We start from the raw sequence: 24960 nt of genomic DNA on the forward strand, positions 1-24960 counted from the left end.
CCCACTCCTGCAAAACCAAGCCACTGCAGCATAGCACCAGTTTGAGAGTAGTCATTACTAGACTACATCCTGCCCTGGAACCCAGTAGCCCCTGCATCTCCATACTCTTGGGACTCAGCTAACATCTCCCACATCCACTCAGAAGTCTGCAGCATTGCAACACCAGCTGGACCCAGCAGTGCAGCCACATCCTCAGCACCTAAGCCCAGTCAGTGCCCTACGCCATGGGGAACAGGTGGTCTTGCACATCAGGGAGGCTGCCTCCAGGACATAGGAAGCCAAAGCACACACTCCCCAGTACTTGAGAGCTTCCTGCCCCAGGGCCACCACCAATAGCAAATTTGCCCCCTCCAGTGGTCCCACACATCACTCAGGGACCTAAAGACAAGACTACCAGCATCAGTACCCAAACACAGCACCCAAGAGTCTGAGGATCAACTCACCCAGGGTCTGCCATCACCAGTACCCGTGTGTGCCATTCAAGGGCCCCAGGACAGGCCCAACCAGGGCCCACTGCCACTGCTGTCCAGTGAACCTGCCTCTTCAGTGGTGGGACCACCATGCACCTTTGTGCGCTATCCAGGAGCCCAAGGTCTGGCCCATCCAGCATCCTTGTCCCCAGCAAAACCATACCACATCCATCACGAACAACTACAGTCTAAGCTAGTGAGGAACATGCAGACACTGCTGACATTGACTACAGCGGAAGAAATCATACAAAGGCTACACTGCTGGACCCACCCAGAATCAAAGCCAAAGAATCCTACCCAACTAACACTATAGATACATCTACAGCAAAAAGTCTTTCCTTGCAAAAGCTACTCCATAAAATTAGAAAAAGCAACTGCATAGGAAGCCTATTTAATAAAATAATAGCTGAAAACTTCAAAAGTCCTGTGAGTGATATAGGTGACATTCAGATAAGGTAGCTCAAAGATCTCCAAATAGATTAAACCCAAAAAGATCCCCTCTGGGGAACATTATAGTCAAACTGTCAAATGTCAAAGACACAGAAAAAATTTAAAAGAGCAAGAGAAAAGCATCCAGATCCAGCTACATATAAGGGAATTCCCATCAAACTAGCAACAGATTTCTCAGCAGAAACCTTACAGGCCAGGAAAGAATGGGATGATATACTCAAAGTGCTAAAAGGAAAAAAAAAAAACATCCTGCCAGCCAAGAAGACTATATCCAGCAACGCTATCCTTTAGAAATGAAGGAGAAATAGTCTTCCCAGGACAACAACAAACTGAGGGAATTTACCACCTCTATGCCTGCCCTACAAGAAATGCTCAAGGGAGCCCTACATCTGAAAGTAAAAGGACAATATCTACCCTCATAAAAATACGTGAATGTATAAAACTCACTGATAAAGCAAATACACAAATGAGAAACAGAAAAGGATCAAATATTACTACTACAGAAAACCACCAAACTGCAAAGTTAAGCAATAAGAGAAGAAGAAATATATACAATATAATATACAGTATAAAAAACAATCAGAAAACAATTAACAAAATGACAGGAGTAAGTTTTCACCTATCATTAACAACCTTGAATGTAAATAGTTTACATTCTCCAATTAAAAGGTATAGACTGGCTGAAAGAATAAAAAAGCAAGACCCAGCTGTGTGCTGCCCACAGGAAACTCACTTCACCTGTAGAGACACACATAGACTGAAAGTGAAGGGATGGAAAAAGATGTTCTACACAAACAGAAACCAAAAGCTTACAACAGTAGCTGTATTTATTTCAGACAAAAATAGACTTTAAGTCAAAAAAAAAAAACATAAAAAGAGACAAAGAAGGTCATTATACAATGATAAAGGAATCCTTTCAGCAAGAGAATATAACAGTTTTAAATATATATGTACCCAACACCAGAGCACCCAGATATATAAAACAAACATTATTAGGTAAAGGGAGAGATTTACTGAAATACAATAATAGTAGAGGACTTCAACACCCCACTTTCAGTAATGGACAGATAATACAGACAGAAAAATCAACAAAGAAACATCAGAGTTAAACTGCACTTTAAGCCAAATGGATTTAACAGACATTATACAACTTTTTACCCAACAGCCATAGAATACGCATTTTTCGCAACAACACATGGAATATTCTCCAGTTTAGACCATATGTTAGGTCACAAAACAAGTCTTGACAAATTTTTAAAAACTGAAATCATATCAAGTATCTTTTCAGACCACAGAGGAATAACACTAGAATGACAAAGAAATAACGAGGAACTTTGGAAATACGTGGACATTAAACAACATGCTTCTAAATGACCAATGGGTCAATGAAGAAATTTAAAAAGAAATTAAAGAGCCACCCACAGTGACATGCATCTGTAGCTCCAGCTACTCAGGAGGCTGAGGCAGGAAGATCACCAGAGCCAAGGGGTTTGAGGCTATAGTGTTCTATGGTCACAACTGTGAATAGCCACTTCATTCCAGCCTGGGCAACATAGCAATACCCTGTCTCTCAAAAAAAAAAAAAAAAAAAAAATTAAGAAATTCCTTGACACAAATAAAAATGGAAACACAACATACCAAGATCTATAGTATACACAAAATCAGTGCCAAGAGAAAAGTTTATAGCAATAAACACCTACATCAAAATAAGTAGAAAGATTTTTAATAAACTGCCTAACAATGTGCTTTAAGGAACTAGAAAAGCAAGAAGAAAGCAAACCCAAAATTAGTGGAAGGAAAAAATAATAATAAAGATCAGAGCAGAAATAAATGAAATAGAGACTAAAAAACAATACAAAAGATCAACAAAATTAAAAGTTTTTTGAAAAGATAAACAAAATTGACAAACCTTTAGCTAGACTAAGAAATAAACAGAGAAGTCCCAAATAAATAAAATTAGGGACAAAAAGGAGGCATTACAACTGATATGACAGAAATACGAAGGATCATTAGAGACAATTATGAACAACTATACACCAACAGATTGGAAAGCTTAGAGGAAATGGATAAATTCCTGGACACGTACCACCTACCAAGATTGGACCATGAATAAATAGAAAACCTGAACATAACAATAACAAGTAATGAGATTGACTCAGTAATAAACATTCTCCTAACAAAGAAAAGCCCAGGACTGGATGGCTTTACTGCTGAATTCTACCAAACTTTTAAAGAAGAATTAACACTAATTTTTCTCGAACTATTCCAAAAAAACTTGAAGAGAAGTGAATTATTCCTAACCCATTCTACAATGCCAATATTATCCTAATACTAAAACCACACAAAATCACAACAAAAAAGAAAATTATAGATCAATATCCTCGGTGAACATAAATGCAAAAATCCCAACAAAATACTAGCAAAGCAAATTCAGCAGCACATTGGCAAAATAATACATCATAATCTAGTTGGATGAATCCTAGAAATACAAGGATAGTTCAGCATATGCAAATCAATAAACACACACATCACATCAGCAGAATAAAGAATAAAAGCCATGTGAGTATCTCAATAGAGGCAGAAAATGCATGTGACAAAATTCAACATCCCTAAACTGTCAACAAATTAGGCATAGAAGGAACAAACCTCAACACAGTGAAGGCCATATATGACACACCCACAAATAACATTATATTTAATGGGGAAAAATCTGAAAGGCTTTGCCCTAAGAAATGGAACAATGATGCCCACTTTCACCACTCTTACTCGAATTGTACTGGAAGCCCTAACAAGCAATTAGGCAAGAGAAAGAAATGGCATCCACATCAAAAAAGAGGAAGTAAAATGGCCCCTCTTTGCAAATGGCATGATCTTATATTTAGAAAAATCTAAAGACTCCACCAAAAAACTGTTAGAACTGAGTAACAAATTCAGTAAAGTTGCAGGATACAAAAAAAACATACAAAAAAAACATACAAAAATCAGTAGTGTTTCTATATGCCAATAACAAACTAGTTGAAAAACAAACCAAGTAAGCAATCCCATTTACAATAGCTACAAAAAAAAAATACCTAGGGATAAATTTAACCAAGGAGGTGAAAGATCTCTACAATAAAAACTACAAAACACTGATGAAAGAATTGAACACGGAAAATGGAAAGACATTCCATGCTTATGGTTTGGAATAATTAATATTGGAAAATTACCATCCTACCCAAAGAAATCTACAGTCAGTGCAATCCTTATCAAAACACCAATGACATTCTTCAAAGAAATAGAAAAAAGACACCTTAAGGTTTATATGGAAACACAAAAAAACCTAAACAGCCAAAGCAATCCTAAGCAAAAAGAGGAGGCGTCATACTACTTGACTTCAAAGTATACTAAGCAATAGTAACCAAAACAGCATGGTGTTGGTATAAAAACAGACACATAGACCAATGGAACAGAATAGAGAACCCAGAAATAAATCTGTATTTCCAGCCAACTGATTTTTCAACAAAGGGACCAAGAATGTATATTAGGGAAAGGACACTCTTTTCAATAAATGGTGCTGGGGAAACTGGATATCCATATCCAGAAGAATGAAACCAGATCCCTATCTCTCACCATATATGAAAATCAACTCAAAATGGATAAAGACTTAAATGCAAGGCCTGAAATGTAAAACTCCTAGAAGAAAACATAGGGGAGATGCTTCAGGACATTGGTCTAGGCAAACATTTTAGAGGTAAGACTTCAAAAGTACAGGCAACAGAACCAAAAATAGATAAATGAGCCTATATCAAATGAAAAAGCTTCTGTGCATCAAAGGAAACAATTAACAAATTGAAGAGACAGCCTTTTGAGTGGGAGAAAATAGTTGCAAACTATTCACCTGACAAAGGACTAATGTCCAGAATAGACAAGGAACTGAACCGCAAAAAAAAAAAAAAAAAAAAATATGATTTTAAAATGTGCAAAAGATCTAAATAGACATTTCTCAAAAGAAGACATACAAACAGCCAACAAGTATATTTTTAAATGCTTAACATCAATAATCATCAAGGAAATGCAAATCAAAACCACACTGAGATATCTCACCCCAGTTAGAATGGCTGTTATCAAAAAGAAAAAATAACGAATACTGGCAAGGATGTAGAGCAAAGGGAATCCTCACACACTATTAGTGGGAATGTAAATTAATACAGCCATTATGGAGAACAGTGTGGAGGAGCCTCAAAAAACTAAAAATAGAACTGCCATATGATCCAACAATTCCACTACTGGGCATTTATCCAAAGGAACAAAAATTAGTATATCCAAGATACGTCTGCACCCTCATGTTTATTGTAACACTATTTATAAAACCAAGATATGGAGCAACCTATGATGAGTTCATCAACAGATGAATGGATAAAGAAAATGTGTATATATACATAATGGAATACCGCTCAACCATTAAAAATGAAATCCTGTCCTTCATGGTGACGTGGATGAAACTGGAGAACGATATATTAAATAAAATAAGTCAGGCACAGAAAGATAAATGCCACATGATCTTCTTCGTATATGGAATCATAAAAAAATTGAGCCTATGGAAGTAGAGACTAACATTATAGTTATTAGAAGCCGGGAAGAGTAGCTGGGATAAGAGGATAGGAAGAGGTTGGTTATAGATACAAAATTACAGCTAGATCAAGAACCAAGTTCTAATGTTCTATGCCACTGTAGGGTGAATATAGTTAACAATAATGTATTGTATATGTTCAGAAAACTAGAAGAGAGGATTTTGAATGTTCCAAGCACAAAGACATGATAAATGTTTGAGGTGATGGGTATGGTAATTACCCTGATTTGATCATCATACATTATGTATATGTATCAAAATATCACTGTGTACTCCATAAATATGTGCAATTCTTATGTGTCAACTAAAAAGGAAGAAAAAGAAATAGAATTGTTTCTCACATCTTCCTGATGGCAGCCTTCCCCCTTGGCTTTCCCTCCGCCCTCCTTTGCTCACTCCAGGCTGTCTGCAGCACAGAACTTCCTCCCAGAGAACAGTGAGTGTCAACATGGCTCAGCTACCAGGCAGCCCACACCCTTCAAACTGCTTCTCTCCGGGGGCAGTGGAGGCCAGGTCCACCTCAGATCTGGCCAGCCTCAGAGCTTCTCAGACTCTGCCCTCTAAATGCAGATTCACAGGAATTCCAGCCTCTGCGCCCCGCAGTTTTTCAGAGTCCCCAGGTGGCATCTGATGTGTAACCACCACTTCTTCCTGCCAGGCTGTGGCCCAGCTTGGGGCTGCCCACAGCCTGCAGCCTTGGCCTCCTGTGAACCTGCATGAGCCTATGGCTGGGGCTGCCTTGGAGGACCCTGACCTCCCAGCCAAGGGCAGGACTGGGAAGTCTCCAGGCCTCTCCAAAGCTACTGGCATCAACCCTGCCTCCATGGTCTATGCAGCTCTTCCCCACTCTATGCCCACCAAGAATGCCACCACCAACAGACACCAGTGGAAGGGATGCTGAGCTGTTCTGCCAAAACCCTGGGGATGCAGAAGCAGCTTGGGATCTCCGGAGGCCTCACTGTGTCAGCGCTGCCCCCAGGGCATGAAGACCTCTGCCTTCACGGGGCAGTGTGGTGTAGGGGAGAGCCAGATGGCAGCAGCTTCCAGGCCAGTTCTTGGACTCAGTGGCAGTGTACTTTTATTAGTTCTCTGTGCCTCACTCTCCTCATTTGTGAGATGAATATGCTAGCAGGACCTGCCCCATTGGATCATGTGGCACTTAAATCGGTATAACAGTTATACAGTGCTGAGAATTATCCTGCACACAGGAAGCACTAGCTGCTGGTTTGCTGTCATCCACCTTAGCCTCCTCAGGTGACCCCAGAGCTCAGCTGCCTGAGCTCCTCCTCCTTTTCACAGCTTTCAGGGAGCAGCTCTTTCAGCTCTGCCAGGGGCCAGGCAGGAAGTCTGATCAGAGAAGCCAGGCTTCTGTTGATTTCGGCACCAGCTTCCTTCCGGGCCTCCCTCATTGTTGAGTTGCTTCTTCCACCCCTCCAGGCTCTTCCTGCTCGGTGATTTCTCACAGCCTCCTTGGTCACTTATGCAGGTTGACCCATCTGCCACCCCGCTGTCCTCCAGACAGACACCAATGGGACAGACTCTGAGAACCCCAAGCTGGAAGCTCTGCTCCATCAGCAGAGGCCGACCAATCTCCGGAGCCCCCACTCCACCAAGTGGGCCCCACTCTGGAGTGTGTGATGGCACCGACTTTGGGAGAATTTTGGGATTTAAGCCTCAGACTCTTCATCAGAATTTTTAAGGGCCCCACCCAAAAGTGGGTTCTAGATTTGTAGCTTTTTGGAGGCACTGTGTTGTAGTGACAACACAAGCCAACATTGTATGTGCAACTCCAGGTTGGAGTCACAGTCTGCCACTTGCTGAGTGACGCCTGGGCTAGTTGCCTCCCCCCTCAATTTTCCCATCTCTGAAATTGATATAATAATTCCCCCCTCGTGTGGCTCTTACATAAATCAAATCAGAAAACGTGTCTAAATGCCCGGAGACGTGGTGGGTGCTCAGCCTATTGGGGCTTCTACCTCTGCTGTCTCCTTTTCCTCTACTCTAGGTCACTGTCCTCATCGGAAAATCAAAAACATTGTCACAGTGCCTGATCCTACCCCAGGCCTCTGTCTATGAGTTTTCTTCTAGATTCCTTCCCAACTTTCACTGATTGGCAGCTCTTATTCTGACCAGTGGTTGGAGCTTCCCCTTACTAGTCTACAACCCAGCTTAACTTCCTTTTTTCTCTTCCTCCCAGGGAGTACAATCTCTAAAAGATGAGAATGGAGAGAAAAAGGAAGCAGTAGCAGCTTGGGATCTCAGTGCCCAAAGGGCCCCCAGGGGTGAGCAGCTTTGCAGTGTAGAGTCCTAAAAAGTCAATCCCAGCATGAAGCAGCATATCAGGTGCTCAGGATTCAGGGTGCTGGCAGGACTGCCCCTCTCTGTCCCATGTACCCAGCATCCTGGTCTCACCACTCAGAAAGGAGGAAGAGCAGGCAGGCCATGAGCCCAGGAGAACTGCTTATTCAATGCCAAGTGTGCCAGGCATTTGCACATTTTGCACTTAACCCTCATAACCACCTGAGAGGTGAAGATTATTCCTCACCTGAGAGGTTAAGTGACTCACCTGTGTTTACACAGGCTAGAGCTGAGATTTGAACTCTTTTCTCTGACCCCTACCTAACTTTCAGCAGTAGTTCCCCACGTTTTCCATCTGCAGCTGCCCTTGTGTCTTCCCTGTGATCTGCCTCTAAAAAAGAATGTGCTTCCTTGATGCTTTTAAAATTTTTCTTGGATGAATTTTCCAGCTGTGGGAAATGGAGAGTGGAGAGGCAGGCTCAGGCCTGGGTATGTGAAGATGCAGACAGATGTAAGGATGTAACCCCCTGCGTTAGTCTATTCGTGCTGCTCTAACAAAACTTCTGAGACTGGAAGATTTATAAAGAACAGAAATGTATTTTCTTATAGTTCTGGAGGCTGGGAAGTTCAAGATCAAGATGCCAGCCAGGTCAAGGTCAAGTGGTCTGGCTCTCTTTGCCTCCAAGACGGTGGCTTGTTGCCATGTCCTCATATGGCAGGAGGTGGAAGGGCAAGAGAAGAGTGTTCCAGCTCCAGGAGAGAGAGAGAGAAAAAAAAAAAAAATTTACTTTTCCTGTGCCTTTTTGTTCTATCCAGGTCTTGGCCACTTGGATGGTGCCTGCCCACATTGGGTGAGGCCAGGTCTTCCTCACTCAGCCCGCTGATTCAAATGCCAGTTTCTTCTGAAAACACTCTCACAGACACACCCAGAAATAATGTATTACCAGCTATCTAGGTATCCCTTAATCCAGTCAAGTTGACTCCTAAAATTAACCATCATACCCTCTGCTGCCATCTGCTCAAGGCCCTGATCTGTTGGCCAGGCACTGAGCTCAGTGGATTATAGTCTAGTTAGGCTGTCCTAACAAAGCCTTAGGACTTAGATAACATAGAGCTTTCCATTGTTTCGACAACTCCTATTAGAAATAGGGGCTGCTTGTGGCTCACTCCTATAATCCCAGTACTTCGGGAGGCTGAGGCAGGAGGATCACTTGAGGCCAGAAGTTCAAGACTAGGCTGGGTACAAAAGCAAGACTCCATCTCCACTACAAAAAATTAAAAATTAAAAATTAAAAAATAGCCAGACATGGTGGCTTGTGACTGTAGTTCCAGCTACTTGGGAGGCTTCGGTGGGAGGATCACTTGAGCTCAGGCTGCAGTGAGCTATGGTCACCCTGCTGTACTCCAGCCTGGGTAACAGATTGTCTCTTAAAAAAAAAGAGAAAAAAATAGTAGCTGCTTGGAATCTTGTCTTGAGAAGGACTTTAAGGCTGCATCTGTAGTCAATCAATCAAGAGCTCTGTGAACCTCATTCCCATAGTCAACCCCCCTAAAGCTGGTGAACAGTCCTCTTGTCAGTCATCTTTTGAAGTAGTGGCCCCTCCCTCAGGCAGGAAACAGGAAGCCAGGAGATGAGTCCTAAGCCTTTGGAAGAGCAACTCCTGCCTCTCACTTTGCCTCCCTTACTCGAGTTTGGATGTTAGGTAAATGTGTCACGTTGAAATGTACAGCAGGATGGTGGAGAAGGGGTGAGATAAAAAGGCCTGGTTTCAGCTGAACAATGAGAGGGGATGGGGAAGACACATCCCCCCAACAGGGGCTAGCATCATGTCAGATATTGTATTAGTCAGCATTCTCCAGAGAAACAGAACCAACAGGATTTCTCTCTCTCTCTCTTTCTCTGTAGAAAGACTGAGAAAGTCATTTATTTTAAGGAATTGGCTTATGTGATTATGGGAGCTGGCAAGTCCAAAATTTTGCAGTGCAGGCCAGCAGGCTGGAGATTCTAGTAGAAGATGTTGCAGTCTGGAGGCAGAATGCTTTCCCCTTCGGGGAACTTCAGTCTTTTCTCTTAAGGCCTTCAATTAGTTGGATGAGGCCCACCCACATTGTGGAAGGTAATCTGCTTTTCTCAAAGTCTATTGATTTAAATGTTAACCACATCTAAAAAATACCTTCATAAGGGAACAATAGACTCTAGGGCCTACCTGAGGGTAGGGGATGAGGGGGCATGAAAATTGAAAAACTACCTGTCTGGTACTATGCTGTTTACCTGGTGACAAAATAATCTGCACACCCCTGTGACATGCAGTTTACTCATGTTACAAACCTACGTGTGTACCCCCGAACCTAAAATAAAAGTTGGAAAGGAGAAAAAAAGCTTCTTTAGAGCAACATCTAGACTAGTGTTTGATCAAAGAACTGGGTACCATGACCTGGCCAAGTTGACACATAAAATTTACCATCACCGGCCAGGCGCTGGTGGCTCACGCCTGTAATGCCAGTACTTTGGGAGGCCAAGGCAGGTGGATCACCTGAGGTCTGGAGTTCGAGGCCAGCCTGGCCAACATGGTGAAACCTCATCTCTACTAAAAATACAAAAAAATTAGCCGGGAGTGGTGTTGCATGCCTGTAATTCCAGCTACTCAGGAGACTGAGGCAGGAGAATCGCTTGAACTCAGGAGACAGGGGTTGCAGTGAGCCGAGATCGCGCCACTGCACCCCAGTCTGGGCAACAGAGCGAGACTCTGTCTCAAAAAAAAAAAAAATTAAACATCACAGATATCTTAGTCAACTGTCTCCTGAGGTATGCAACAGATTCTGATGTGCATGAGAGGATTATAAGTGGGACAGGGCCAGTGCATTAAATAATATTGATTATAGAGTGATTATTTTAAATTCATTTGAATATTAATTACTTTAAAAAGAAAGGCTCCATTTGATATGAGCCCTTAACACTTCTCTAACACCTGTTATTTATAAAAAGGAAAACAGGGCCAGAATTCAGCTAGAAATTAATTACATTTGATCCTTGAACAATGTGGGACTTAAGGGCACTGAACCCTCGTGAAGTCAAAACTCTCTGTGTGACTTTTGACTCCCCAAAAACTTACTACTAATATCCTACTGTTGACCAGAAGCCTTACTGATAACATAAACAGCCCACTAACATATATTTTATGTTATATTCTTATATATGATATTCTTACAATATGTAAGCTTGAGAAAAGAAAAAATTATTAAGGAAACCGTAAGGAAGAGAAAATATATTTGCTATTAATGAAGTGGAAGTGGATCATCATAAAGGTCATCATCCTTGTCGTCTTCATGTTGAGTAGGCCCAGGAGGAGAAGGAAGAGGAGGGGTTGGTCTTGTTGTATCATGGGTGGCCGAGGTGGAAGAAAATCCATATATAAGTGGATCCACGGAGTTCCAGCCTGCGTTGTTCAAGGGTGAACTGTACACTGTTTTGTTGTCATCAAATTTACTTTTATAGGGCCAAGCATGGTGGCTCATGCCTGTAATCCCAGCACTTTGGGAGGCAGAGGCAAGCAGATCACCTGAGGTTAAGAGTTCGAGAGCAGCCTGGCCAACATGGTGAAACACCATCTCTACTAAAATTACGAAAATGAACCAGTTGTGGTGGCAGGCACCTGTAGTCCCAGCTACTCAAGAGGCTGTGGCAGGAGAATCGATTGAACCCGGGAGGCAGAAGTTACAGTGAGTGGAGATCATGCCACTGCACTCCAGCCTGGGCAACAGAGACTCCATCTCAAAAAAAAAAAAAAAAAAAGGGAAAAAAAAAGAAAAGTACAGTGTGATAACCAAGTCAAGGCAGGGGTGACTCCAGAGGGGGTTTCCTAGAGGAATTAATTTATAAGCAGATACCTGGATGATCAGTAGGAGTTAGCCTGGAGAAGAAGAGGGAGAGAATGTTCTGGGCAGAGGGAATAGCATATGCACAAGGCTCAGGGGCAAGAGAGAGCATAGCCCATTCTTATGACTACCATTAAAGCAGTGTTGGCCACAACATAGAGGGTGTGTCACAAGGCGAGGGAGGCAGTACTCAGGAATGGGACTCAAAGAGCTTCCTGCGCCTTGTTAGAAACATTGGGTTCCAGAAAGGCAGGGTTAAAATGATCTTAGCAGCCCTCTGTGCTTGAAACAGCACCCCAGATTCAGTAAACCCTCCTATGCCAAATAAATGAATCCATTCCTCTCTGCTTGGTATGTAACTTCAAGGTCTCATGGACTATTTCATTTAAGTAAGGGACTGCAAGGACCAGAGTCTCTACAGAGATCTTCAGGTACAGTTTCTCTGCCAGTGTTGGCTGCCTGGAAATCTGAAATCTTCCTTCTGTCCACAGGTGACCTGGTGTCCCGTGCAATGCATCACCTGCAGCCCCTCAATGCCAAGCACCACGGCAATGGCACCCCCCTGCACCACAAGCAGGGGGCGCTGTACTGGGAGCCGGAGGCCCTGTACACCCTTTGCTATTTCATGCACTGCCCGCAAATGGAATGGGAAAACCCCAATGTGGAGCCTTCCAAAGTCAACCTCCAGGTGGAAAGGTAAGAAATGCCTTGCCTTGTGGTGGGTGGGTACTGCCTCCAGGGTGGGGCAAGTGTCCAAATGGGGAGGATGATGGGGGTAGAAAGGACTCACTTCCTAAAACTTGCCAGAGTGGTCCGGTGGGAACTTTGCACCCTGAGTGGGTATCTTAGACCTGTGTGGGGGTCCTTGAAATGGGTTTTTACAGGGCTGGTTCTGTTTAGGATAAAACTGGCCTGTCAGATAAGTGGGTCTGCAAATTCCAGAGGGGTAAGGGCCTCTGCAGTGAAAGTGGCTTCCTCATGAAGGCAGTCTTGGAGGACGCCACCGCCTCGCATGGGAGTTATCTTCATCTTCCTTCATCCTGGCTGCCCTGGGACCCGGGAGAACCAGAAGCACCTATTCAGCCAGAAGTGGGCCTCTCGGGTGTGCAAGGGGCTTGATTGCCCAGGGGGAGGCAGTGTGACTGTTCTTTGAAGCCGAATCCTCATGCGGAAGGAAGGAACTGGGAGAGGACCCGGAGACTGCCTGGTGGCCTCCTCTCTGCCTCCCCACTTCCTTTAGCAACGGGTTCATAGATCCTCTCCCCACAGTGCCTGATGAATCAGGCCCCTCCTCCATATAGACCCATTTACTCTAAGTACTGTAGGTGTGACTCATTTATCAGAAAGAGTGGTTAAGAGAGCAGGCTCTGTGATCCCGACTGCCTAGGTTCAAATCTAGGCTCTTCTAATTAAAAGCTGGGGATCCTTGGGAAAGGCATCTGCAAAATAAGGATACAAAGAGTAAATCCTACATAGGGTTGTTTGAAAATTAAATAAATTGAACAGTGCCCAGTACATGGTAGGTGCTCAATAAATGTTAAATTTTATTATTGTTGTTGTAGATATGCTCTGCATGTAGCTGAACAACTCCCAACTTGGGCTCCTACAGTTTTCCTTTCTGTTACTTGGTGCCAAGTGGTTTTGAAAAGCTCGTTGGATGCTCTGTTTCTGCCAGATGCATTGGGGCTGAATTGGGCTCTCTTACAAAACCATGTCTCTTGGCTTTCAGTTAAGGGAAAAGGATGGAACATAGGCTACATGGAGATTGCTGTTTCTTTTTTTCTTTTCTTTTTTTTTTTTTCTGAGACAGAGTCTCACTCTGTCACCCAGGCTAGATAGAGTGCAGTGGCATGATCTCTGCTCACTGCAACCTCTGCCTCCCGGCTCAAGTGATTCTCATTCCTCAGCCCCCCAAGTAGCTGGGACTACAGTCACGCCCCATCACACTCAGCTAATATTTGCATTTTTTTTGTAGAGACAGGGTTTCACCATGTTGCCCAGGCTGGTTCCAAACCCTGGGCTCTAGTAATCCTCCTGCCTCAGCCTCCCAAAGTGCTGGGATAGGAGTGAGCAACCATGCCAGGCTACTTCTTCTTTTTCTTTAAGAATCCCAATTTAACACCAATATTTCAATCCAGTCTGGAGTTAACTTAATCAGGAAATTAACTCCTTAAATTACTCAGGTCTCCCGCCATCCACAACAAATCAGTCAGTACCTTGTGCATATTTTCACGTGCAAACATGCCCAAAATGGAGAAGTGGTAAGATGCCCATAGCCAAAAAATAATCGTTCAGACACACCGAAACTTTGCTGTCTCTGGGTATAAATGCTAAGAGTTGAGAGAATGGAAACCATTGGCCTCAGCTATGGGGTGTCTAGCTCTTCACCCCCAGCCCCGACAGCCTGTCCAGTAGTGCAGCTGTCCAGCAGCTCAGCTCTCTCATGTCATCTCCTGCTCCCACCTCCATGCAGATGAGCCCCTCTCCCTGCTGCGGCTAGACACTGCCTCCTCTGAGCTCCAGAACCTTCTCATCCCACTCGGCCGACTTCCAGTTTCCACTGTCAGGTCTCATAGTTGCAGGCTGATTCTTCTTCTCCTAGCACCTTATTCTTTTCTGTCTCACACTTACTGTAATTTGTAACTACGTGTGTATTTCTGTGTTTATTTATTGCCTGTAAAGCTTCATGAAGGCAGAGAACACATCTGTTTTGGCCATCACTCCTCAGTTGATGCCAAACTCAACATCTGGAGCAGAATGGGAAGTCCACAAATATTTGTAGAATCAAAGAATGAGCAAACCTATTGATCTAAGTGCCCATGGGACATTTCCATCTGGAGAGCTCAGACTACTTCAAAACTACAGCCTTCATCTCTCCCCCAAAACCCACTATTCCTCCTTTCTCCCCAGGCTCTAAGAATGGTACCACCATTGGCCTCATCGCCCTGGTCAGAAAACTGAGACTTGACTGGCACTCCTTCCTCTCCCTCACCATCTCCAGCTGGTCAGCAGGTCTTATTGAGGCTGCATCAGTGAGATTTCTTTATTCCTTCCCCGCTAGACCACTGCCACTGTATGCTCAGGACCCCATCTTTTCTACTTCAGTTTCTACTTTTGATGTCTACATGGTCTCCCTGCGTGTAAGCTTTAATAGTCCTCTGACCTTGGGAGGCTGAGGTGGGTGGATCACCTGAGGTCAGGAGTTTGAGACCAGCCTGGCCAACTTGGTGAAACCCCGTCTCTACTAAAAATACAAAAAATTAGCTGGACATGGTGGCACACACCTGTAGTCTTAGCTACTTAGGATGCTGAGGCAGGAGAATCATTTGAACCCAGGAGGTGGAGGTAGCAGTCAGCCAAGATCATGCTACTGCACTCCAGCCTGGGTGACAGAGTGAGATTCCATCCAAAATAAATTTAAATTAAATTTTAAAATCCTCTGACCAAGACTGGGCACAGTGGCTCACACTTGTAACACCAGCGCTTTGGTAGGCTGAGGCACGTGGATGACTTGAGATCAGGAGTTCCAGACCGACCAGCCTGGGCAACATAGCAAGACCCTATCTCTACGAAAAATATAAAAATTAGCTGGGTGTGGTGGTGCTTGTCTGTAGTCCCAGCTACTTAAGGGGCTGAAGCAGGAGGATTGCTTGAGCCTGGGAGGTCAAGGCTGCAGTGAGCTGAGATTGCGCTACTGTACTCCACCGTGGGTCACAAAGTAAGACCTTGTCTCGAAGAAGAATAAGAAGGAGAAGGAGAGGGAGGGGGAGGGGGGAAAGGGAGGGGAGGGGGGAAGGGGGAGGGGGAGGAAGAAGAAGAAGAAGAGGAAGAGGAAGAGGAAGAGGAAGAAGAAGAAGAAGAAGAAGAAGAAGAAGAAGAAGAAGAAGAAAAAGAAGAGCAACAAGAAGAAGAACAGCAACGAGAAGAACAGCAAGAAGAAGAAGAAGGAGGAGGAGGAGGAGAAAGAGAAGAAGAGCAACAACAACCACCACCACGAGGAGGAGGAGGAGGAGGAGAAAAAGAAAGAGAAGAAGAGCAACAACAACAACTACCACCACCACCCTCTGACGAGCTCCATCTTCCTCACAGCGAAACTTCTAAAATGGAAGTCTCACGATGTGACATCCTCCCACTCCTGCTCAGCACAGTTGCCCAGCTCCCATTATACTTTCTATTACACAGTGTCCATTTTCCCTCTTGAATCTCCTTCTGGACTGAGAGTGTAGTTGGAGTGGCTGGCAGTCAAAAAGGACCCTCTAACGCTTCCAAACCTTCTGGGACAAGCTTTAAAGAGGCATAAGCAGGGAAGGAGAGCAATGAGAACATGTCCCAGAATTTGTTAGAGCCATTTATCTCGTTCTTTCCATGCCTCTTTGGTTGAATTTTCAGGAGTCAGCACAAAAGACAAAGTGGAACTTAGCATTTTCCATGTTCTGTTCAGTGTGATCCTCTGGGAAGCATGTGGATTGGAAGTCATATAGTCCTTTAAATTTGGATCCCAGCTCAGCTTCTTGTAGCTCTGTTATTTCACCTCTTTGAAACTCCATTTGTCCTTCGTAAAGTGAGAACACAGCCATCCTCATGAGACTGATGTAAGCAATGAATTAGACATTGTAGCTAAGACATCCATCCGGTGCCATGCCTGGCATGAGGGGAACCCCCTTCCTCCCTAAAACAGTCACTTATATTATATTTTGGGGGCTCTAAAATGCTGTTTTCATTGTCCTTAAAGAAAACCTGCCTGTGATTCTTTCCAGAGGGATCGTTATTTCTTCCTGCTCCCTGATGGAATAGGTTTTAGTGTTTAGCACCAGAAAACACAAGCGGAAGAACTTCAGAGGCGAGGGGCCCTCTGTTTTCAGTCAAGTGTTTATTTACACCAGCTCTGTACCAAAGCCTCCAAATGAGAATTTCCAGTAGAAGTTAGAACTCTAATTTGGAGTTATTTTTCTCTCCTCTCTCTCTCTCTTTCTCTGTGTGTGCGTCCTTTTTATTCTGCAAATCTATCAAACAGTATCATCTCCTTGACTATCTTTATTCTGACAAAGTCAGGTAGGGCCATGATGCTTATATGATTTTCCTCTAGACTATAAGCTCTTCAAGAACAGGGGCTGAATATTATTTGTTTTCATCTGTGCCCAACAGACAGCCTGGGAAATATTGGCGAAATATGGATTATTTTGTGCCTCAAACCATCCCTTCTTGTGAGAACAGCCTTTCTTGGCTGAAGTATTTGGAAGTAGGCCTGCATGCGCCATTTTGCCATTTCATGTGGGCACAGCTTTGGAGTTGCTCCATTTGTTTTGGATAGTTTCGTTTTTCATTGTGGAATTTTGAAGAAGCTCAGTGCCAGTGTGAGATTTCTGTAGTCTAAGTTTTTCCAGAACTTTGGCTCCTATTTCTTGAGCTTCTAAAATCATTCAGATACCTCAGATATTTTTATTTTAAAAAACTCAGACAAATTTTGTAATATTTACAATTAGGTGATATTTATTTTCCAAATAGTAATGATAAGTGAAAACACCTTAATTTTGATAGGAGGAGCCATGTGAGGGTACTGTTTTCAAAAAGAATCGTCCTCAATCTAGACTAAGGTTTCCCTCAGCTGTATCATTACTGGAAATATCAGTGATTCCTAGATGTCTTTGGCCATGGATGATTTTAGTAATTTATTACCACAAGATAAAAAAAAAATAGTAGGATAAATGAGAGTATTTTGTTGCCTCAGGTAGCTATCTGGTAATGCCTGGGGTAACTGTGCACAGCTTCACTTGGAAGAATAGACAATTAAGTAGTTCTGCCTTCTTCCAGTCTCACTGAAAACAAACCAGAATTTATTTCTAGGTAGTGGTAGCTCTTGTTCCTTTTGCAAACAGAATGTACAGACATTTATATCAGGGAAATGTCTGCCAGGTTATTTTCAACTACAAACATGAGTATACAATCACCAATCACCAACTGTTTGAGGAAAACTAATAATGTGAAACAAAATAATCTTAGCAAATGGAAGAATTTACACTTGAAGAAACAGAGTTAATAAAGCAGACATAGCAGACATTAGCAGTGAATGACAACCAAATACATGCTCCATGATACTCATGCTACCAAAAGCTCACCCCAACACATTGCATCTTAACATTTTTTATCTCTGTGATGTATGTGACAAGTGAGATTCAAACTTCAACTTACTCCTATGGACATACCTGCAGTTACGCAATAAGTCCAGTGTGTTAGTTATAGCTCTACTCTGTTCTTTTCCACTAAGGAATGTAAATCAGAATGCAAGTGAGTAGAGGTATCCTTGATGCAAACAGCACTACCAGTCAGGATACTTAGTTGCAAAAGCTGAACCTCTCATGACACCTAAAGCAGGAAGAAAACCTCTGGGAGGCCCAGTATGGGTAGAAGATTAACAAATCTTTTCCCCTTCTGCATGAAAATTTGACCTTGAATTAACTGTCTAGCTCTGTTCCCCTGGAGGAAACCTTATAAAAATTGCAGTGTTAACTATGTTTCTGGGAAACATTGCTTATGGTCAGAATGATCCAAGATTGACAAATTACATCTGGCCTGGAGGTACCAGAAATATTTGATAAAGACCCAGAGCTTTGGACTTCCCTTAATTTATTGACTCTTGTAACTAGCTGTGTCCTTTGAAGAGACCTTGGAAGCTATTGCTATGGAGTTGTTACAAGAGATATTGGGGTTTGCAAACCAGGGCAGGGCAGCTCCCACAATCACCCATGTGGATCTCAGCTCCTTGCACCTGCATGTCACCTGGACAGGAGATAAGCTCCTGATGACTGGGCAAAGTGCTGCAAGGACTCCCACTGAAAGAATATCTGATACTGTCCTGCTGGGCCCAGGGTGGCCTATAATAGTCCCATGAATCTAAATGTTTACTGGATCTTAATAAGACTTCTGGTGGGCATTGAAGCCAGAGATCCAGGCTTTGAGGCTACATAACCTGGGATTGTACCCCAGGACTGCTCTAGCAGAGATCTCACAGCCACTGGTACTAGGCACAGACACTGGACCTTACACTACTGATGCTGGCCATTGAACACTCCAACAGGACCTCTGTCATTGTTGCCTCTAAAGGCTGAGTGTCTCTGTCATCACCCACATCAGCTCCACGTACCCTACATGTCACAGGACCTGCCTAGACCCTAACAAGGGAGTCTGGGAAGGTGAATTTCTACCTGGTAGAACCATGGATTCATAATATGGAAAATTCTCCAAACACCAAGTAACATCATCAGTGGTTCTGGGAAGCTAAAAGAAAAAAAAAGAAAAGAAAAACAACAACAACAAAAACTGACAAAGTCCACTATATTCTTCTAATTTTGGCTCACTGCAACCTCCACCTTCCAGGTTCAAGCGATTCTCCCGCCTCAGCTTCCCAAATAGCTGGGACTACAGGTGTGTGCTATCACACCCAACTAATATTTTTTGTATTTTTAGAAGAGACAGGGTTTCACCATTTTGGCTGGACTGGTCTCAAACTCCTGACCTCAACTGATCCGCCTGCCTCGGCCTCCCAAAGTGCTGGGATTACAGATGTGAGCCATTGTGCCCAGTCTCTGCTAATTTACTTTAAAAAAATAATAATAATAACACACAAGTGAATCATTTGCACAGGCCAGCACTTATTACTATTATTAGCCACACAAGTCACAACTGACTGGCTTACACATCACAGTTGAGAACCAAAATACCACCCCAATATAAGGACTCCTTGGTCTAACACCCTGGAAGCCTCAATAGCAAGAAGGAGGAGAGGAGAGCCATTCCTGGTATCCTGAGCAGGGATTCAGAAGGTCTATTCTCAGAGGAAGAATGCTACTTCCTCATCTTCCTGAGGGAGCAATCATGTCTGGCTCATTTTACAGTCCCCTACAATGCCCAGCCCAGGGCTAATGGCTCTGGAGAAATTCAGAGTTGCTGGATGAATGGGGACGTGCTAGAGCGAGAACAGGAGATATTAGATCTGTTTTCTGTAGACCTGGAATCTCAACCACCATATAAATGATTCTTAAGGAGAAAAAAAAATACATGTTGAATTCTAAATTATTGACTCAAAAAGCAAAGTTTTGAAACATGATCCATTTGTAACTTGAGCATTGTGGCAATTTATTTCCTCTGTCCATGGTAAAAACTGCTGTAGTTCCACTATGTTTCAAACTGCAGGTTACAGCCCATGAGTGGGCCATTACATCAATGTGCTAGAGGTTAGCTAACAACACCCTGCTGGTAAATCTGGCCCACTGTCTGTTTTTACAAATAAAGTTTTATTGGAATACAGCCACACTCATTTGTTTACATATTATTTGTGGCTGCTTTTGCACTGTGACAGAGTTGCTTAGTTATGACAGAGACTTTAGGGTCCAGAAAGCTGAGAATACTATTTGACCGTTCCCAGAAGAAGTTTGCTGACCTCTAATATGGGTTGCAATCTTCTTTTTTTTCTGTTTTTTTGTTTTTTGTTTTTTGTTTTTTTGAGACGGAGTTTCGCTCTTATTGCCCAGGCTGGAGTGCAATGGCACAATCTCTGCTCACTGTGACCTCTGCCTCCCAGGTTCAAGCGATTCTCATGCCTCAGCCTCCCGAGTAGCTGGGATTACAGGCATGCACCGCCGTGCCCGGCTAATGTTGTATTTTTAGTAGAGATATGGTTTCGCCATGTTAGTCAGGCTGGTCTCAAACTCCTGACATCAGGTGATCCGCCCACCTCATTTTCCCAAAGTGCTAGGATTATAGGCGTGAGCCACCATGCCCGGCCATAATCTTCATTTTCAGAAAAATCAGAGAGAATTAAATTTTTAAAATCAGAGTAGTTTTTACCCCGGTTTTATTAACCTAACTGAAGTTGATTTATTGCCCAAGGTCACATCTGAAGTTGGAGAAGGAATACTTGAACCTTTGGAGTTAAGCCCTGGTCTGGGTTCTTATCCGTTAGCCTGTTTTGCTTCCATGGGCAGTGGTTTTAAAGAAACAAAGTTTGAAAGTCTCATCCCCAGTCCCTAGAATTTTTTTCATAATCTTCATTAGTATTTTCAGGGTATAAAATGAATACACTTATTAAATAAAATGTGACAAAGTCCAAAAAATATAAAGAAGGAACTTTGAATGACTCCTAGTCTTTGTATCCAGGGATAAGCACTGTGACTCTATAAGGCATTTCCTTCTAGTGTAGTTTTCTGCGTACACACAAAAGTTTTTGTTTGTTTCACAATATAGGATCCAGATACTACACCTACTTTTATTGATTTGTTCCATTGGATAGCCTTTGAAAGGATGACTTTTCATTGGGCTGTTCTGTCATTGGACATGAAATTTAGTCAAAGGAGATCTTAGAACAGAGAAAATTCGCTTCTTTCATGTCGAAGTTAATGAAACTGAAGCCCAGAGTGATGAGGGACTTGGCTGGAGTCACGAGCACATTTCCAGAGGCTTTGCAAGGCAGTGCCTCCATGCCTTTACTTATATTTTGCCCTCTTGAAATGCTTCCTACCCTCTGTGCCATCCTCTAGCTACCTCAAGTTCATCCTTCAAGATCCAATTTAGGCATCACCTCCTCCAGAAACCCTTCCCTACCACTTCAGATTGTACTAAATGATCAGTGCATAGCATATAGTAAGTGCTCAATAAATGCTTGCAGAACTGAACAGAGCTGTGCCTGAAACCTAGGTATTCCTGCTTCCAGCCCAGAGAGCCATGTTGCCGAATCAACTCAGGCAGTCCTCAGTTTGGTACTGGTTCTTGCATTCAAGTGCTGTCTGACCTCAAGGCTTCAGTTTCTTCAGCTGTGAACAAGAAATAATAATTTCTACTTCATGGGGCTGTTTCAGTGACAAATGAACTAACTTACATAAGTGTCACGCATGATCATTGACACCATGGCGGGTGATCCTTAAATGGTGGGGATTATTCTCTACTCCCTTAATCCAGATTGATCTCTTCTTTGATATCGCAAGAGATTTTGATGAACACTTACAAATGTGGCAGGCCCTGCTCTAAATACTTTATGTGTATTAACTCATTCAGTCCTCCCAATACTCCTTGAGTCAGGAGCAGATAGCCTTACGTCTTTCCATTTTACGGATGAGGAAACTGAGATGCAACACGGTTGCGTAACTTGCCCAAAGTCATGCACATTGGGGAAAGTCTGTAAGTATCACAAATGTCAAATGAGTGCTGGGTCACTATAGGGACAGGAGCTACATGCTAAGGGAACAGAATATGCACCATCAGGGGAGGAAGGTGAGTGGACAGAGAGTGAGACCTTGTCCAGAAGAGGCTTCGGATGCAGCCCCAGACCAAGCTGGAAGGAAGTTTGAGAAACTGGATAAGGCGGCAGGATGTTCTCCTCTAGGCAGTGAAGAATGCAGAAGAGACTGGGTGTGGTGGCTCAAACCTGTAATCCCAGCACTTTGGGAGGCCAAAGCAGGGAGATCACCTGAGGGCAGGAATGCGAGACCATCCTGGCCAACATGGCAAAACCCCATCTCTACTAAAAATACAAAAAATTAACTAGACATGGTGGCACATGCCTGTAGTCCCAGCTACTCGGGAGGCTGAGGCACAAGAATCACTTGAACCCGGGAGGTGGAGGTAGCGGTGAGCCAAGATTGTGCCACTGCAGTCCAACCTGGGTGACAGAGCAGGGCTCTGTCTTGAGAGAGTGAGACAGAAAGAGAGAGAGAGAGAGAGAAGAGGAATTCAGAAGAGCTCAGAGAGGGATGCTGAGCAGGGAGGGAAGAGATCAGAACTGTGTCTGAAACCCCAATAGAAGCATAAGGGATGGTAATGGAGAGTACTGAACATTTGGTGAGCGTCTACTATGTGTCATGTACTGTGTGAGACACTTTACATACAGAGTTTAATTTAACCCCCACATCAGCCTTGTGAAGTAGGTTATGCCTCACCTGCAGATGATAAAATTAAGTCTTTGATCCTAAATTGCTGCTTCGTAGGAAAATGTTATTTGAAACCTAAGGATCTTCATAGAACATTTTTTATTTTTAATTAATAAATAATATTTGATATGCTTATGGGGTACAGTGTGATATTTCAATACATGTGTACATCATTTAGGAAGAATGGTTCTAGATTTTTTTTGTAATTCTAGAGCCAGAACACCTAGGTGAATATCAGAGCTCTAATACTCATGAGCTGTGTGGCCTTAAATAAGTTACTTAGCCACTCTGAGCCTCAGTTTCCTTATCTGTAAAATGGAAGATAATCATAGAATCTACTTCAGAGGGCCGTTATTAAGCAATTTTGTGTTAATATATTTTAAGCACTTAAAACTCAGCACACATTAGCCTTTTTATAGATAATGGTCATTATTATTCTCACCATCATGGTGTTTACGGCTTGGATATATATTCCAGCAGAGTCTTTCAAGCATTCATGATTTGAATCACCTAGGATCTTCTTAAAATGGAGATCCTATTCATTAGGACTGGGGTGGGGCATGAGATTCTCCATTTCTAACAAGCTCCCAGGTGAGGCTGTTGCTGCTGGCTCAGGGACAACACTGTGAATAACAAGGTATAGTCATTTTTTGTGCGTGTGTCTTATCTCTGTTCCTTACCCGAAACCAACCTCCATTTACAAGTTACCTAAAGGCAAGAAATCAGCTTTTGTAGTGACTTTTGTCTCCCTGGTAGAGCTTAGCCTGTCATAGGTGCTTATAAATATTCCTCAGACTTTGGGGACTGGAGTGAGCCTTGCAGGGCCTCGACTCCCCTTCCCTCATGCGAGGCTGGATCCCTCTGCAGTTTGCTGACATGAATGGGTCCCCAAGGTCAGACATGGCCAGCCTGCAGAACTCTCAGGCTTTGGAGCAGTAGCTGCCAAGTGATAGCTTCTAGCATCCCAATTTAACGGTCATCCTCAGCCTAACAAGGCAGCCAGCTCCTCTAACGTGGCTCAGGAATGGCAAATGAGTGACAAGCTTTACCAGGGAAAGGCGAGGCAGGATTTGACAGATGTCCTCCCTGGGGACAGCACCAGGGCAAATCCTAAACTTCACCCGCTTCAGGCCTGTTAAACACCTCCGGCCTTCAGGGCTTGTCAAACAGCTTCCACTTGGTTGCCCAGGAGTTCTCAGCCGAGGGGGAGAAATTGTTTCTGACCATAGGTGACAAGCTGCGAGGTTCAAGTTTAAGAAACAGCTCTCTCTGGGAACATGCATGTTTAGTCTGATCAGATGGATAGGCTGCACTTGTTCATTTCAATGTCCAGGTCTTTTTGGAATCCCGCTAAACTGGCTGCTACATTAATCTAGTTTAGTCTAATACCAGCTTCTCTTTATTTCATGGGAAAAGGGAAAAAAAAATCTGACTTCTATGACACAAAGACTAAGGAACCAGAGCTGCACTGGCCAGCATGGTCACCACTAACCATGTGTGGCTATTTACATTTAAATGGATTCAAATTAAATAAAATACCATGTGCCTCATTTCAGATGCTTGACAGCTACATGTGGCTCAGTGGCTCCCATATTGCACAGCATAGGACATTCCCATCATCACAGAAACGTCTATGGGACAGCCCTGAACTAGAGACTTAATGCAGGTAGTATCCCCCTTCTAGAAAAACAGACTGAAAATCTCACTCTCAGAGCGACAGAGAAGGATTCATTGTAGAGACCAGGGACCAACTCACCTACTGAAACGTATGCCACATGACTGTGTTTTGATCCTCTTAGAGCTGAGTTTCTTAAAGCAGCCATCATCATCATCACCATCTCATTTTGCCAGGTGTTTATGGTGTGTCAGGCTGTCTTCTAAGTGCATGAGCTCATTGATTTCTCACAAGACTCTTATGAGCCTGTCAGCATCAAATTTTTTTTTTTTTTTTTTGAGCCAGAGTTTCGCTCTTGTTGCCAGGCTGGAGTGCAATGGTGCGATCTCGACTCGCCGCAACCTCCGCTTCCCCGCAACCTCCGCCTCCCAGGTTCAAGCAATTCTCCTACCTTAGTCTCCTGAGTAGCTGGGATTACGGGCATGCACCACCACACCCAGCTAATTTTTTATATTTTTAGTAGAGACGGGGTTTTTCCATGTTAGTCAGGCTGGACTCGAACTCCCGACCTCAGGTGATCCACCCACCTCGGCCTCCCAAAGTGCTGGGATTACAGGCGTGAGCCACCACACGATTGCCCTATCTGTCTTGATGATGAGGAACTTCAGGCTCAGAGAGGTTACGTAGCTTACCCAGGTCATACAGCTATCACCAAGCAGAACT

The 24960-nt window shown here is 43.4% G+C and overlaps 1 protein-coding gene across 3 annotated transcripts in view; it reads left to right on the forward strand.

The window, feature by feature from the left end:
* BTBD11 (BTB domain containing 11) overlaps positions 1–24960 on the forward strand; it is a 337966-nt gene that overhangs the window by 209108 nt on the left and 103898 nt on the right. For all 3 annotated transcript variants that reach the window (XM_017946172.3, XM_031650718.1, XM_031650719.1), the window contains one exon: positions 12195–12399. In XM_017946172.3, coding sequence (XP_017801661.3) covers positions 12195–12399 — 205 coding nt within the window. The remainder of the gene's footprint in view (positions 1–12194; positions 12400–24960) is intronic.

This window comes from Papio anubis, chromosome 9, assembly GCF_008728515.1.
Source record: "Papio anubis isolate 15944 chromosome 9, Panubis1.0, whole genome shotgun sequence".
Classification (NCBI taxonomy): Eukaryota; Metazoa; Chordata; class Mammalia; order Primates; family Cercopithecidae; genus Papio; species Papio anubis.